The sequence below is a fragment of the Chiloscyllium plagiosum genome, unplaced genomic scaffold (genome assembly GCF_037043375.1).
Source record: "Chiloscyllium plagiosum isolate Xiang-an unplaced genomic scaffold, Cpla_swu_hap1 HiC_scaffold_13, whole genome shotgun sequence".
NCBI lineage: Eukaryota > Metazoa > Chordata > Chondrichthyes > Orectolobiformes > Hemiscylliidae > Chiloscyllium > Chiloscyllium plagiosum.
The window spans coordinates 6,908,280-6,925,678 of record NW_028270151.1 but is presented as its reverse complement, the minus strand read 5'-3'; the positions used below and the strand labels follow the sequence as shown (position 1 = coordinate 6,925,678).

The 17,399-nt window shown below is 40.9% G+C and overlaps 1 protein-coding gene across 5 annotated transcripts in view; it reads left to right on the top strand.

Annotated features, from left to right (window-relative positions):
* The window catches only part of xrn1 (5'-3' exoribonuclease 1), a 129,591-nt gene that overhangs the window by 42,156 nt on the left and 70,036 nt on the right, over positions 1 to 17,399 (top strand). For all 5 annotated transcript variants that reach the window (XM_043702782.2, XM_043702784.2, XM_087993309.1 and 2 more), the window contains 9 exons: positions 2,455 to 2,545; positions 3,142 to 3,274; positions 4,315 to 4,404; positions 5,910 to 6,066; positions 9,902 to 10,021; positions 10,720 to 10,889; positions 11,017 to 11,137; positions 16,487 to 16,576; positions 16,976 to 17,079. In XM_043702782.2, the coding sequence (XP_043558717.2) occupies positions 2,455 to 2,545; positions 3,142 to 3,274; positions 4,315 to 4,404; positions 5,910 to 6,066; positions 9,902 to 10,021; positions 10,720 to 10,889; positions 11,017 to 11,137; positions 16,487 to 16,576; positions 16,976 to 17,079 (1,076 nt within the window). The remainder of the gene's footprint in view (positions 1 to 2,454; positions 2,546 to 3,141; positions 3,275 to 4,314; positions 4,405 to 5,909; positions 6,067 to 9,901; positions 10,022 to 10,719; positions 10,890 to 11,016; positions 11,138 to 16,486; positions 16,577 to 16,975; positions 17,080 to 17,399) is intronic.

Genomic DNA, 17,399 nt, shown 5'->3' with positions numbered 1-17,399 from the left:
TTCCTCCATACTGCCAATAATCCTGTCTTTAATTCTATGTTCAGCATTCAAGTTCGACCTTCCAAAATGCATCACTTCACATTTATCCAGGTTGAACTCCATCTGCTATTTCTCAGCCCAGCTCTCTGTCCTGTCTATGTCTCGCTGCAGCCTGCAACAGCCCTCAGTACTATCTATGGCACCTCTAATCTTTGTGTCATCTGCAAATTTATTCACCCACTCCTCAACCTCCTCATCCAAGTCATTTATAAAAACTACAAAGAACAGGGGCCCAAGTACAGAGCCCCGTGGGACACCACTCACCGCTGACCTCTCGGCAGAATATTTTCCCTTTATGACCACTCTCTGCCTTCTGTCAGCCACCAATTCTGAATCCAGATAGCCAAATCTCCCTGTATCCCATACCTCCTTACTTTATGAAAGAGCTTACCGTTGGAAACCTTATCAAATGCCTTGCTGAAGTCCATGTACACCACATCCACTGCTCGACCTTCATCGACCTGTCTCGTCACCACCTCAAAGAACTTAATAAGATTTGTGAGCCATGACCTGCCCCTCACAAGCAATGCTGACTGCCTTTAATCACGCTATGCTTTTCCAAATAGTCATAAATCCTATCCCTCAGAATTCTTTCCAAAACCTTGCTGGCCACAGATGTAAGACTGGCTGGTCTGTAATTGCCAGGGATTTCCCTCTTCCCCATCTTGAAAAGAGGAACAACGTTCTCCTCCCTCCAATCCTCCGGAATGTCCCCCGTGGAGAATGAGGAAGCAAAGATCTTCGCCAGTGACTTAGCAACCTCCTTTCTCGCTCCCTGGAAAAACCTAGGATAAATCTGATCTGGCCCTGGAGACTTGCCAATCTTAATGTTTGCCAAAATTTCCAGCACATCAATTTCATCAATCTTGATCTGCTCAAACCTGTTTCCCAGCTCCTCAAAGTTCTCATTCTCAACAAGGTCCTTTAGTGAAAACCAAAGCAAAAAACTCATTTAGGATTTTCCCTATCTGCTCAGACTCCACGCACAAGTTCCCTACGTTATCCTTGACTGGCCCTACCTTCTCCTTGATCATTCTCTCATTCCTCACATGTGAGTAAAATGCCTTTGGGTTCTCCCTAATCCTTTTTCGTGCCCCCTCCTGTCTCTCCTCAGTCCATTTCTGAGCTCCTTTCTAGCAAGCCTGTAATCCTCTAAAGCTGTGCTAGATCCTTGCTTTCTCCACATTACATAAGCTGCCTTCTTCCTTTTGGAGAGAAGCTCCTTTGTTCTCATCATCCAAGGCTCCTTAATCTTACCCCTTCTTGCCTGTCTCAGTTGAATCACATCTGGAATTCTGCACCTCACACTTGCCTTTAAATAAGTTAAAATGTCGGGTCAAGGCCATCTCCTTGATATATCCTGAAGGGGTTTGATCTGCCACATAATAGTGTGAATACTTAAAGAAGAGGCTATCAGACTCTCAGCACTGGGAATTAAAAGCAATGGTTAGATCAGAGACAGATGTGACAGAGAAGGGCATTGTCTCTGGTATTTGAGTACTGCAAAAGGGATGAGGTTTGAAAAGGTGGAATTATTCATTGTGTCCAGCAAATCCCAGAATATCTGTCCATAATTTAATTCATATCATTCAGGCTTGGCATGATACGCTGTCTAATGCCTTCTCTCATCGCTGCTAAATCACAGCATGGGACCTGTGCTGCGTTGACTATTTATTCAATTGCCTCAGTCTGTTGATATAGTATGAGGCAGACATTGCTAATGCAGAGAGTCAGAAGGGCTATATTTTTAATCAACCCGTTTAGATGTGTTATGACGTACCTCTCATGCAGGTGGAACTTGAACTCACTCCTCCTAGCTCAGAGATAAGTAAGAGTCATAGGGTAATCTGACTCAAATTCAGAGATATCACTAGCTTGAAATTTAATCCACGTAATTGATTCGATCTGAACAGTCTATTTCTCAAACTCATCCTTCCCTGTTCATTAAACTGCTTGCAGGATGATGACCATGGTTTAATTTATTCAGCAGGGAAATATAAATTGTTCTGATTTGAGTTTGTTTTCAAATCTGTCCAACGTCACCAATAATGTGTTTGAACATTACATTATTAATGTTTTTTTATTGGAGGGTCAGCTATTGAGGTTTAAAATGCAAGTTCAGAAAACTGCTCGAGTGCAGATATTTGGTGTGAAAGTTGCAATTTATTCCTTCATCTGTAGCTATTTTGAGTGATTTTAGTTTGATCTGATAATGTTTGTTATATAATGAATGGGAAGTGTAATCGCTGCAGAAGTAGAAAATGGTACCATTGAGCATTGATTCAATCTAATATTGTTGTGTCTGTTGACAACTTGTGAAGGGGTTAAGCCTCTATATTTAAGGTGAAGTTGGTAGCATTTCACCTTTTTACTGAGAGTGGAAAAAAACAGGTTATGTTTTTGTTTTATTTCCAGGTTCGTGAAGACATGTGTTTAGCTGTGTTAGATGAAAGTGGAAATGAGACAACAGCCAGTTCAAACCTCAAGACTGAATTCAATCGCGATGGTAAACATGAGACACAAATAAGCATTTGACACTTTGAAATGCTGACAATTATTATATAGCAGTGTTTCTTAGGATCTCAGTGAAGCATTTTGGAAGAGGAATCTGTGCAGATCTACCTCAGTTTCCTGAGGAAAGTGAACACCATGCACCACTATCTACATAGCCTTGTGTAGAAGTACTAACCAATCTTATCCCATTATGACCCCATTTTGAAGCTTGAAAATTGTTGCAACTCCTCTCTGAAACCTGCAAGAGTGGAATCAGGGAGAGGGCCCTTTGAAAATGGGTTATGTCAGAGTGGGAGGACACTGATGGGAAATCAAGCTGTGTGACATTCTCCAACTGTATCAGTTTCTCTCCCATTAATTTTCAGTATTCATTTTTTAATTTGCTTATACCTAGTAAGTGTCACCTCATTGATATTTTTTCCAGCTTCTGTTCTATCTTAATACTTGGATTTATTTTCAGTTAACTATAACAACTTTTTCTTGTGAGATAATATATTCAGTTTTTACAGTCCGTGTAATGAATTTAAATTGATTTCTGATCTCATTTTACTCAATGTCTTATACATGGTGTATTTCAATCATTTCCAGAGCTATTGGAGGACAACAAAGATGATGACCATGATGATGACCATGAAGATGAGAATGATTTGTTTGAAACAGAATTCAGGCAATACAAGAGAGTTTATTACATGACGAAGATGGGTGTAGAAGTTGTTTCTGAGTAGGTGAATTTTGTTTTTCCTCGAAATAGTGTTTTTTCATATGATTATCCCCTATTTGGAATTGAAAATGTTTTCTAAACAGAGAGTACAGGTTTTAGGTTGAAGACGGTCCATGTGTTAGACACTAGTGTTCCACTCCAGTGGGAACAGAGAACACATAAGGGGAAGTGTTTTGGAAAAGGAGTATGTGGATTACTTCTTTGTTGACTGCAGAAGTCTAGATGCACTAAGAGCTGAGGTGGCAGGCAGTTGTCTCCACCTCCAAAAGTTCTAGGGAAATCTATCCAGAGGGTTTGAATGTATCCTTGAGTACAGAAGCTTGAACCCATCCACCAACAGGTTCAAGAACAGCTTCTTCCTTGCCACATTAAATTGCTGAATGGACCTCCCTAACATCAAATAATGTTGATCTTGCTTTGCGCACCTCCTGTGCAGCCATAATCTTGTATGCCTCACTCTGTCTAAGCACCCAATGATCTGTATGTCCCTGTTTTCAACGATCTGCCTGTACTGCTCACAAATCAAAGCTTTTCACTGTACTTAGATAATTTAACAACAGTAAATCCAATCAAAATTACAATCAAATTGAGACTCCATTCTCATAATCTTATGAACTGCCTACAGAGGTGTAACAGAGAATTGGTACACCTGTTGTTAAACTCCATTTACATAGTGGGGAGCTTGGCTACGGTTGGTGTTTGTATTGATCTGTTTCTATACTGCTAGTCTAGTGCCACAAACATTGTTACTGTTCACTCAGTACACGTGGATCTTCATTGAGAAAAGAATTGAGCTTGACATGAATGGCAAAGTAAGTCACTGCCACTTCCTGTTGAAACTCTCAAATGAAGAATTATGAAGTGGGCAAGGCACTGAGAAGCATCTAACAGAAGGATAAAAACATCCATCTGCTGAAAAATCTGATTCGGAATATGCAGACATTAGTGCCTACACCCAAATTTTTCCTCAATAAAATAGCAGAATTCAGATATTTCTATTGTTTGGCTAAATTTACTAATTTTCTGTTGTCTTCCAATAGTGAATTTCTCGCTCAGCAAGCAGAATGTTATGTTCAAGCAATACAATGGATTTTGCACTATTATTACCATGGTGTGCAGTCCTGGAGCTGGTAGGTATTTGCATGGATATCTTTAAATATAACTTTTGTATTGAATCTGTTTCTTACCTCTTGTTGTATTAAACACCAACCTTCTATTTTCTGGACTATAGAGATTTATTCTTGGGTATGAGATGTACACTTAAATTTGTGCCCAAATATTAAATGAGTTTCAGGGTCTTGGAAGGGTTTACTAAGAATAGAATTTCTAATGAATAATACAAACTGCAATTTATTTCACTGATCTTTTCATCCGAACTGTCTTATTGTTGTTCCCAAATTTGACCAAATTTGAAATGAGAAAGGATAATGTGACTTATACATTTCTTAGAATCCCTTACAGCGTGGAAGCAGGTTATTCAGCCGATTGAGTTCACACCGACCCTCTGGAGAGCATCCCACACCCCTGCCCTATCCCTATCATCCTGCATTTCCAATGGCTAATTCACCTAGGCTGCGCATCCCTAGACATTATGGGCAATTTAGTATGGCCAATCCACCTAACCTGCACATCTTTTGGACTTTCAGTATTTCATGTTCATGCATAACTACCCCAGTTATGGAAACCATATTCCCGTTATATTAATTCACGAAAATAAAATAAAGCTGCTAATATTTCATCTTTTAATATGATGTTCATAGTGAGACTTGAAATCTCAACCTTCTGAGTTGTAGGTGTTAATGTTATCAACTTAAAAATGCTGTCCCTAGTTCAGTCAGATAACTTTGCATGTTACAATATATTAATGAGGCTCTAGTTCTGAAGTGTGAAGCATTTGAAATTTGTAATAAAGTGTAATAACTTTCTGATCTGATATTAATGTTTTAAACAATAAGATAACATGGGTGAGGACATGACTCAGAACTTCCAATGGCTGGTTTGCTGTTTTTGCAGAGTATATTGAAGTTGTGCATACGGAAATTTTCCTATAGCTGATTCCATGAGAATGATCTGAGGAATTGAAATTTCCTTGGGTCAATAACCCTGCATTTGAAAATATTCCTTAAGGACCGAGAATTTAGACCATACGATACAGGAGCAGAATTGGGGCCATTTAGGATGGTCCATCATTCAATCATGGCTGATGTGTCTCTCAACCCCATTCTCCTGCCTTCTCCCTCTAACCTTTGATCCCTTCTTAATCAAGAACTTATCTGTCTATCTCCAAAATACACTCAATGATTTGGCCACCACAGCCTTCTGTAGCAATTTGGAGACACCTGACTCACTTAAGCTTAATAGTTACTCAAGAAAAGTTAAGAGGATTAAAAGCCTGCTCTAATTTCAGCAGAACCGCCCCCCCACCACCGTGTAGCAATTTTCTTTGAAGTCCTTGGACAGCCTTAGTTGAAATTTATTACATTATTAATACATACTATTAGAGATCTACCAGCTAATTTGAGTTCCCTTTAAAATATAAATTAATTCTAAAGGTAGCCCTAAAGATAATAGGTTGGTGATTCTGTATTTCACAATTGGACAGTGTATGTAATTGGATCCTTGTTTCCCTGTTTAGGTACTATCCTTTTCATTATGCACCTTACCTATCTGACATCCGTCATATCAGCACGTTGAAGATAAAGTTTGATATAGGGAAACCATTCAAGCCATTTGAGCAGCTTCTGGCTGTTCTTCCAGCAGCCAGCAAAGATCTACTACCCAACTGCTATCAGGTAAGAGGACTCCTTAGAAGGTTTTCGCATTGATGGCAGTTGCCTTCAGTGTTTTACACCATGCACTATTTGCAGTATTGACCATGGCTACTCATCTAATCAAAGATGAACTGCCCTCTGAAAGTATTGAACACAGTCAGCATGGAAAACCTTGAGCCTCAGTTGTCTCCATGCCAAAGCTAAACTAGGCTCCACAGATACCAATTTGTTATTATTGTACTGTTTTTCAAACCATTCTTGATCTCTTCAATTCTGCATACAAGAAGTTCGACCATTTCTCAAGTATTGTTAAAATACCCAGTCAACCAAACATTCCACGTCCCTTACCTGTTTAACAAGCAACTGTGGAATATGTTAAAAATCACACAACACCAGGTTATAGTCCAACAGGTTTATTTGGAAGTACTGGCTTTCGGAGCGCTGCTCCTTCATCAGGTGGTTGTGGAGAATAAGATTGTAAGACACAGAATTTATAGCAAAAGTTTACAGTGTGATGTAACTGAAATTATATATTGAAAATGACCTGAATTGTTTGTTAAGTCTCTCATCTTTTAGAATGACCATGTTAGTTTCAGTTCTTTCATCTGTAAATCGCAAAAATGTTTTAAAAAGTTACATTCTCAAGTGAACTTGGTGTCATGTTGGCCCAGATAATGTATTGAAGGTATTAGCTTCCCTGTGAGGCTGTCTGTGCCACAATGGTCAGACTGATTCTAACCTAAAACACAGATTCACAGAACCTTAAATGGATTCATGTAGTTTTGAGCAAAGTAAAATGTAATTCTTCAGTACAAACTCTAACTTCACATTGAATTGCTTCAGAGAACATCTCCAGGATACGCGCACCAATCAACCCCACTGCCCCGTGGCCGAACACTTCAAATCCCCCTCCCACTCCATCGAGGGCATGCAGGTCCTGGGCCGCCTCCATCGCCACTCCCTTATCACCTGATGATTGGAGGTAAAACGCCTCATCTTCTGTCTCAGGCCATGGCATCGATGTGGATTTCACCAGTTTCTTCATTTCCCCTTCTCCCACCTTACCCCAGTTCCAACTTTCCAGCTCAGCACCATCCTCATGACGTGTCCCATCTGTTAATCTTACTTCCCACCTATCTGTCCACCCCCCTCTCTGACCTTTCACCTTCACCCCCACCTCCATCCACCTATTGCACTCTCAGCTACCTTTCCCCCCAGCCCTACCCCTTCCGATTTATCTCTCCATCCCCAGGCTCCCAGCTTCATTCCTGATGAAGGGCTTTTGCCTGAAACATCAATTTCCCTGCTCCTTGGATGCTGCCTATCTGTGGTGCTGTCCCAGCACCACACTCTTGACACAACATGGCCTCCCAACTCCTATTCTCAATACTCTGACCAATAAAGAAAAGCCTACCAAACGCTGCCTTCACTATCCTATCTACCAGCAACTCTACTTTCAAGGAGCAATGAACCTGTATTTCAAGGCCTCTTGGTTCAGCAACACTCCCCATGACCTTACCATTCAGTGTATAAGTCCTGCTAAGATTTGCTTTTCCAAAATGCAGCACCTCACGTTTATCTAAATTAAACTCCATCTGCCATTCCTTGGCCGATTGGCCCATCTGATCAAAGTCCTGTTGTAATCTGAGGTAACTTTCTTCGCTGCCCACTACACTTCTAGTTTTGGTGACATCTGCAAACTTACTAACTATACCTCCTATGTTCACATCCAAATCATTTGTATAAATAATGTAAAGCAGTGGACCCAGAACTGATCCTTGTGGCACTCCACTGGTCACAGGCCTCCAGTCTGAAAAACAACCCTCCACCACCACCCTCTGTCTTCTAACTTTGATCCAGTTCTGTATCCAAATGCTAGTTCTCCCTGTATTCCATCAGATCTAACCTTGCTAACCAGCCTCCCATGTGGAACCTTGTCGAACGCCTTATTGAAGTCCATATAGATCACGTTCACCGCTCTGCCCTCATCACTCCTCTTTGTTACTACTTCAACAAACTCAATCAAGTTCATGAGACAAGGTTTCCCACTCACAAAACCATGTTGACTATCCCGAATGATTGTATTGTACGCGAGTACATATGACAATAAAATCTAAATCACTGGATCAGTTGCACCAGTTCAGCCTTCTCAAAACTACACCAGCAAGTGTTTGTTAGCAAAAGACTGAGTTTACAGAATAGACACAATCATCATGTGTATGTACCGTAGTAAAACTTGGATTGTGTATCAGTGACACATTAGGGCACGAGAGAAATTCCACCAAAAATGTTGTCACTTCATCCTGTTAAAAACAATGGAAGGACCCTGAACAAAATCCTCAGACCAGGCCACAAACATTCAGGTAAACCTCCTGCAAACTCAATTTTGATACACACCAAGTCCAGATGACTGAAATCTCCCCACTAGGTTCTGTGCTTTAACTCTGAAATGGCCCGTGTTCTTAGGGAGGTAAAAGATAATGTTTCAGAGACACTCTGAAACTCTTGTTGAAGCACACTGGCATTGATTTTAATGATTGGGCTACCAATCACACAGAATGATGACAACTTTTCCATCGAACAGCATGTTTTGAGTCCCTTTGCCTTAGTAATAGGCAGAGAAATGGCAGACAAAGAATAAAATTCTGCAACCCACTTGAGAAAACAACGAGCAAAGGCAGAATACTGGGGATGCTGGAAATCTGAAACAATCATAAAAAGTTCTGGAGAAACTCTGATCTGGCGGTATCTATGGAGAGAAAAATGGAGTTAATATGATTGCGAAGAGTCATATTGTGCTTGAAACGTTAACTCTGTTTCTCTCCTCATAGTTGCTGCTAGACCTGAGTTTCTCCAGCATTTTCTAAATTCGTTTGAAGAACAGCTTGTTTAGCCATATTAAGACTTAAGGCAAAGCTTAAGGCTTTGTGAGTGGATGTGATTGTCAGACTGCTGCTGATAATTATTTATCTCATGGACACAGTACGATCAGAGCTCAAGCAGTATATTCAGTGTTTCGTTATTTGATGTGGCCATTGTTAGTCTGTCTTTACCTTCTTTTGTTCTCCCTATCTCACATAAGAATGTAAGAGCAAGGAGAGGTAGGGAATCCACCCTTGAGTCTGCTCCACCACTTAGTATGGTCATGGTTATCCTCATCCTGGCCTCAACTCCATTTTGCTTGCCTGCTCCCCATGACTCTTTCACCCATTACCAATTTAAAAAATCTGTCCATGCCTCCTCCAGTTTATTCAGTATTGTGGTATCCACCAGACTCTGGAGTAACGAATTCCACTGATTCATGCTCTTTTAAGCTCTTGACCGCTGTCACTCTCAGCTACTCCCCTTGCTTGTGCTCAACCATCCTGACTCCAACTTTCAGCTCCCCTCAATGTTGGCTGCACTTCCTTGCTCCACCCTCTGCTCATGCACGCCCACGTGTGAGTTTGTTCACTCTTGCTCTCTCCCTTGCCCCTCATTCTTTTCTTCCTCTTACCTCCACTACTCTGTGGACCATCTTCCTTCTTCACTCCATCTCAGATTTTGTGCTGTCTTTCCTCTCCCATTTTTTCTCTTTTCTACCCTATCTCTGTATGACATTTATATGAGATGAATGAAAATCTCATTCTGGCCTCTTTATTTAAAGGTCTGGCCATGCCTCCCTCAGTTTATTCAGTATTATTGCATCCACCAGACTTTGGAGTCGTAAATTACAGATTCACATTCTTTGTCAGGAACTGCAGTTAAAAATGACGTGATGACAAGACAGAAGGAGGAATGAATATCAAGTTAGAAGATAACCTTCATGCTTGGAATGCATAAAATAACTATATAATTTTTATTTTTCTATTCTCAGTTTTTAATGACTGATGAAGCTTCACCAATCATAGAGTACTATCCTCCAGATTTCAAAACCGACCTTAATGGCAAGCAACAGGAGTGGGAAGCAGTTGTTCTGATTCCATTTATTGATGAGGTGAGTAGCATCATGCATTATCAGATTGTATGGCAGCAGTGTGTGCTACCTACAAAATGCACTGCAGAAATTCATTAAAGATCCTTAGACAGTGACTTCCAAACCCATGACTACTACCATCTTGAAAAACAAGGGCAGCAAATACATGGGAACACCACCACCTGCAATTTCGTCTCCCATCCTGACTTGGAAAAATATCACCATTCCTTCACTGTCACTGGGTCAAAATTCTGGAATCCCTCCCTAAAGGCATTGTGGGTCAACCTACTGCACATGGACTGCAGCGCTTCAAGAAAGCAGCGCACCCCCACCTTCTCAAAGGGCAACTAGGGACAGGCAATAAATACGGTCATCAGTGACACCTGTGTCCCATGAGTGAATTTTTAAAAACAAAATAATCAGACTGTTGTCAACAAAAACAATCAAATGGTTCACTAATTTTATTTTGGGAAGAAAATCTCTCCTATTCACCCAGTATGTGCTTATATAAGAACGTAAACTCTGAATTAGCCCAGCAAACCTCCTGAGATGCACTCAAGGTACACTTGTGGAGGGTAATTAGAGATAGGAGTAATTGCTGGTCTCGGAAAACACTTGCATCCCCTTAATGAATTTTAAGCACTCTATCTCTGTCTACAATCGTTTTAACACTTTTCATAGCATTTTATTCATTTGTAAATGCTACCTAACCTTTTCAGAAACGATTACTGGCAGCAATGGAACCTTGTAATAGTGATCTTTCAGAGGAAGAAAAACAACGTAATAGACACAGTAATTGTGTCAAGTTTTGGTGGGATAAAGAAATTGTCTTCAAATATTCATCACCATGGCCAGAAAAATTTCCAGATGTGGAGCAGTGTCATGCAAGGTAGTTACTTTACATGCAATAACAAATTTATCATTGTTTCCTGAAGGATTGTTCTGTGGACTAGGTTATTGCTATTTTACCTCATTGATAGCATATTTTAATTTAGTTTGTTGGGCATTTCTTTCAGACATGAAGAGATTCCCATGGATGCATGGAAAGTCGATCTCAAGTGCAATAAGAAGCATGTCACAGAGAAGGGATCTTTATACTTCTGTGGGTTTCCAACTCTGAGACATATTAAGCATAAGGTAAACTTCCCCTCTGATGTGAAATTTCTGTTTGTTGCATATGTTTTAATTTCTATCCTTGCTGCAATTGTATTTGTGATTTAGCAGGTTTTGAGAGATCAGCAACAGTGCACACATAAATGGTGAGAGTGTAACAGAAATTTGTAATTTCAAAGCAAAGTAGGTGTATTGCCCTGTTGTGGATGACTGCGGGTTGCTTCCTTGGTGACTAACTGCTTAAAGTACATGGGGCCACTCTGCTTTCAGACTCAGTGGACCTTCGGGCCTTTTACTATGGGGGTGGGAAATCCAAGAGGAATGCATATATATTTTTCTTAAACTGTTTTCGGTTGGGCTTGAAGCATTTGTATCCATACAGTGTGCTCCTTTTCCATGGCTGTGTGAGGGTTACTGCTATTCCTGACGAAAGACTTGGGCCTGAAACGTTGATTCCCCTGCTCCTTGGATGCTGCCTGACCTGCTGTGCTTTTCCAGCAACACACACTCGACTCTTACTGCTTTGAGAGGTTACTAGTTTTGTCAGTCCAAATCAGTCACTAATCTGATCTCGATTGCATTGAATTTAGAGTGCAATGCAGAGGTTAACTTGATTAGAAGGTATTTTGTTGTGGGTGGGCAGGTGAACAGTATAGCTGACATCTATAGAAATCCATCACTGCACTTGTTAAGAGAAATTGATAAAATATAAAGGATTCTCCAAACGTACATTGTCTGTTATGCATGTATTTCACTACTGTTGTAAGTTTGTCATTATGCTCACTTAGAAGTCCCAAAGCATGTCCTTGGATTGTGACTATGTTTAACTAGCCTAAGGCTGAAATACTCAATACTTCAGAATGCAGATATCTTGCATCTTGTAAAGCTAGATCCAGCATGTTCATTAAAATAAAACAAGATGTGAAGCAAAAACAAATTGCTGGTGAAATTCAGCAGGTCTGGCAGCATCTGTGGAGAGAAATCAGGGTTAATGTTTCAGGTTGAGTTTCTTGACAAAGGATCACTTAACCTGAAACGTTAACTGATTTCTCTCCACAGATGCTGCCAGATCTGCTAAGCTTTTCCAGCCTTTCTGTTTTTGTCACTAAAATAATTGAACTCAATGTGAAGGCCCAGAGGCTGCAGGCCCCCCAAGGAAAATTGGATGCTGTTCTTTGAGCTTGCTCTGAAGGTCACTGGAACACCACAGCAGACCAGTAACAGAAATTTTGGCTTGGGAACAAGGATCTGTTGAAGTGGCAGGCGACTGGAAGCACTGGTCGTTGTCACAGATGCAGTATAGGTGATCTCCGAAATGAATCCCAGACTATGTTTTTCTCCCCAGTGTAGAGCAGACCACTCTGTGAATAGTGAATGAATACAGGTAACTTGTTGCTTCACCTGAAAGGTATATTTGGAGCCTTGGATGGTGAGAAGGGAGGAAGTAAGTGGGCAGGTGTCAAACCTCACGTGATTACACGGGCAGATGCCATGTCAGTGTGGGGGCATATTGTAAATGGAGTAGGACTGGACCAGATTCTGGATCAGTGGTGCTGGAAGAGCACAGCAGTTCAGGCAGCATCCGAGGAGCTTCGAAATCGACGTTTCAGGCAAAAGCCCTTCATCAGGAATAAAGGCAGTGAGCCTGAAGCGTGGAGAGATAAGCTAGAGGAGGGTGGGGGTGGGGAGAAAGTAGCATAGCGTACAATAAGTGAGTGGGGGAGGGGATGAAGGTAATAGGTCAGGGAGGAGAAGGTGGAGTGGATAGGTGGAAAAGGAGATAGACAGCTAGGACAAGTCCGGACAAGTCATGGGGACAGTGCTGAGCTGGAAGTTTGGAACTAGGGTGAGGTGGGGGAAGGGGAAATGAGGAAACTGTTGATGTCCACATTGATGCCCTGGGGTTGAAGTGTTCCGAGGTGGAAAATGAGGCGTTCTTCCTCGAGGCGTCAGTCCCAGAGGGAATGCTGACAAAGGAGGACAGGTGAGAATGTGTCTGGTGGCATTTCCAGCTCTGGGTTCCTGCACTGGCCCCAGTTATGCCTGTCTCTTTGTGGGATACACGAACATTCCTTGTTCCAATGCTATTCAAGACCTCACCCACAACTCCTCCTCTGATACCTCGATGGACACTCTCTAGTGCTGTTTGCCTTTTTCATTCCGAACTGGAAACATTTTTAAATTTCACTTCCAATTTCCACTCTGCTTTCACCTTTATCTGGTCTATTTCCAACTCCTCCCTTCATTTCATTGACATCTGTTTCCATTTCTGGGGATAGGCTGGCCACCAATATCCACTGCAAACACACCCACTCCCAGAATTGCCTGGACTATACATCCTCACACCCTGCTTTCTGTAAGGATTCACAACCCATTTTCCCAGTTTCTTCATTGCCATTGCATCAATTCTGATGATGCCACCTGCCACATGGGAGCCTCAGAAACGGTCGCCTTCTTCCTCAACTGAGGATTCCCTGCTACCATGATTGACAGGGTCCTCAGCCATGTTTACCCATCTCCCACACCCCTTCTCTTCCCTCCCACAGCAGCAATAGGGTCCTCACTTACCACCCCACCAGCCTCCATTTCCAAAGAATTTTTTTGTCACCTCCAAGGGGTTGCCATGACTCGACACACATTCACTCCCCTCCCTCGTCAGCATTCCAGAGGAACCATTCCTTCCAAGACACTATTTCCACTCCTCTTCCATTCCCAATGTCTCCCCACAGCACCTTCCTGTGTAATTGCATAAAGTGTAATGCCTGCTTGTTTTCCTCCTCCCTTCTCAACATCCAAGGCCCCAGACATACCTTCCAGGTGAAGTAGTGATTCACCTGTACTTCATTCAATCCAGTTTACTGTATTTACTGTTCACAGTGTGGTCTGCTGTACACTGGGGAATCGAAATGCAGGCTGGATAACTGCTTTTCAGAACACCTACATTCTGTTTGTAAAAATGACTGAGCTTCCAGTCATATGCCATTTCAACACATGACTGTGTTCTCGAGCCAACATTTCTGTTGCATAATATTTTTTATATTTTCTATTGAGTCTGAGAGTAATTTAGCTCAGTCCAAAATAATGGTCTTGAATTGAGCAAAGAAATTGTGTAGGTATGAGTCATGAACTCACTTGGAGACATTGATCATATTTTTAAATCAAATTTCACAATGGAAAACATTTAAAAGAAATAATTTATGATTCCCAATGATCATCCATTTTGTTTAGGATCAAAACACCCATTATGGATGAGAAGCTGGAGAAAGTTGTAGAGTATTTATCATGCTGGCCAAAAGAATAATAAGCTTGAGGATTTGGAGGATCTTGGCATTCAGCAAAGACTCTCAAAGAAATTAATAGAGAAAATGGAATAGAAAAAAACACAAGCATAAAAGCAAAGGGGGTGGCTCAGTGGTTAGCTCGGCTGCCTCACAGTGGCAGGGACCCAGGTTCGATTCCAGCCTCAGACGACGGTGTAGAGTCTCCCCGTGTCTGCATGGGTTTCCTCCCAAGTGCTCAAGTTTCCTCCCACAATCCAAAGATATGCAGGCTAGGTGGATTGGCCATTCTAAATTGCCCATATTATCCAGGGATGTGCAGGCTAGGTGGGTTAACCATGGGGAAATGCAGGGTTACAGGGATAGAGTAGGGACAGTGTTAACTTGGTGGGGCGACTGGCCTGTTTCCATACTGTGGGGGTTCTATAAAAAAAATTCAAGTTGCTGCAATTTCTCTCGGGAATTAAAATGAAGAAATTGATGAAAGTAAATTTGGATCCCTTTAAGGTATAAACAGAAGAACTCATAATGGAGAAATAGTGCAAATGTTTCATACTTTATGTCTGTCTTCATTGTAGGAGACACAATATTAGGAAAGAAGTGAGGAGAAACGGTTTTAGGAAGAATGAGGGACTTATTATAAAAGTAACATAAGAATAACTCCTAGTGACGTTCATGAGTCTAAGAACTGACAAATCCACTGAATGTGATGACCTATAGCCTAAAGTTTCTTAAACTGCAGCTGCAGAGGTAACAAATCCATTGATTTTGATCACCCTCAATTCCCTAGATTCTAGAGCAGACCCCATGATTTGGAAGGTTGCATATATAGTCTCACCATTATAGAAAGGAGAGCGAGGTAACAGAAAATTGAGAGCCAGTTACACTGCTATGAATGGTAGGGAAAATCCTAAAATCTGTATTTACTGAAATGATAACTGAGCACAACAAGATGTATTAAACAGAGTTGACATAACATTTATAAAACAGAAATTGTTTAACAGAACTGCTCGGATTTTCTTGAATTCTATAAGTATAGATATGGGGACCCAATGGATGTAATTAGATTATCAAAAAGCATGCGAGTTTACCACATATGAGGTTTTTACAAAAAAAAACTAATGGGACTGGGGTAAATATATCAGAATGTATTGAGGATTGGTTAGTAAACATAAGTAACAAGTCATTTTTGAAATGACAGGGTCGAAAGTCTGTGGAGTGTCATAATGATTGGTGCTTGAGCCTCAACTGCTTGTAATCAGTGTCACTCTCTTAGATGTATCATATTCAAATTTGCTGAAGTTAGGTGGGAGAAGAACATAAAAAGGCCGCGACAAGACAAACAAGGCCAAGCAGCGCTTCAAAAGCTAGTGCCTCCCAGTAAACCTGTTGGACTATAACCTGGTGTTGTGTGGTTTTTAACTTTGTCCACCCCAGTCCAAAACCAGCACCTCCGACTCAAAATGGACTTGAACCATTATTGCTGTTTCTCTCTGCACAGATGACCTGCTGAGTTTCTCCAGCATTCTCCGGCACCTCTGAATCATAAAGTAGAAAAGCAGCAGATAGCTTAAATAGTGAGAAAATGGGAAATCTCGGTATTCTGAAGAACCTGGGTGCCATTCACAAATCACAAAGTTGGCATGCAGATCTAGCAGAAATTAGAAAAGGAAATCGTAAGTTTGGAGCAAAATATAAGTTAAGTGTATTTGGAGAATGGACAATAGGACTGAAGCCAGTCAAGAGTGTAGTTCTCATCAAAGGAAATCTCTGGTCGCCCCAAAGTTTGATTACCCAACCGTAATTCCCCATTCTGCTGGCCTATTATTGACTACAGAAGATGTTGGATGTCAAAAGGATTGCAGTTACCTGGTTAAAAGACCCAGTGTGGCATCAAGTACTGTTGACATAAGGAAAATATGCCATGCACAGGGATGGTGGGACTAGTTCAGTTTGGGAACCAGCATAGCTGGTTGGACAGAAGGGTCTGTTTCCATGGTATATGACTCTGTGTAAGTGAGCTTTTCTTTTTGCATCTTATATTTATTTTTAAGCAAACCTGTATAAGGAAAATGCAACTTTGTTATTTTTGCAGTTCTACTTCGCGAAAAGTGGAGTTCAAGTCTTCCAACAGCCAAGTCGTGGAGAAAATATGCTTTTGGAGTTATTGCCTATGGAAGGGGAAGTATGTACTAGATTATAAAGTGTTCACCAAGACTGGAATATAACTAAATTTATAACTAAAACTGAAAACAACATTTCATTTGACCTCCAAACTATTTGAACTTTTCAGAACAAGTTGTATCTACTTAAATAATATTGCTTATTATTTAGTTTTACATGCAAATTAATTAACTCCTGTTTTCCCTAAAGTTGACCTTTGCAAGATTAGATTTGAATTCAAAAGTGTGTATCTTATTAGTGTCAAATTTCAGGAATTTCTTCTGGATTTCTGCACCATGTTAGAAATTAGATTTGTTATTCTTTTCCCTGGTGAATTATGAGAGATTATTGAAAGGAGGTAAAATAGTTTTGAAAAGCCTGACATTTAAGACTAATGTACAAATAACCCTTTCACTTTCAGAATATGGATGATGTTGCTAACCAGGAGCTTGGAAGGTCTGTTTATTTGAATTGGCCTTATCTTGAGGAAGCTCGAGTTGTTGCTGTGTCAGATCAAGAAATGAAGTAAGTATTCCCAACGAGATTTGATTTGATTTATTATTGTCACATGAACCAAATCCAAAGAGAGAGAGAGAGAGAGATGTGAAACGGGTTGGCAGACAAGAAGATTATTGGTAATAAACTAAGGTCGACAAGAGGCTGAATAAGACATAATGAGAGCTAAGAGTAGGAGGGAATGGGTAGGCTGTGATATTCACTGTTTCTTGGAATAGAACATTTGACTATCGTGGGTAGGATGTGAGCAATTTGCCATTTGTCACTTGTAGTTAGAGTCCTACAGCACGGAGACAGGCCCTTTGGCCCAAACTGGTCCATGCTGGCCA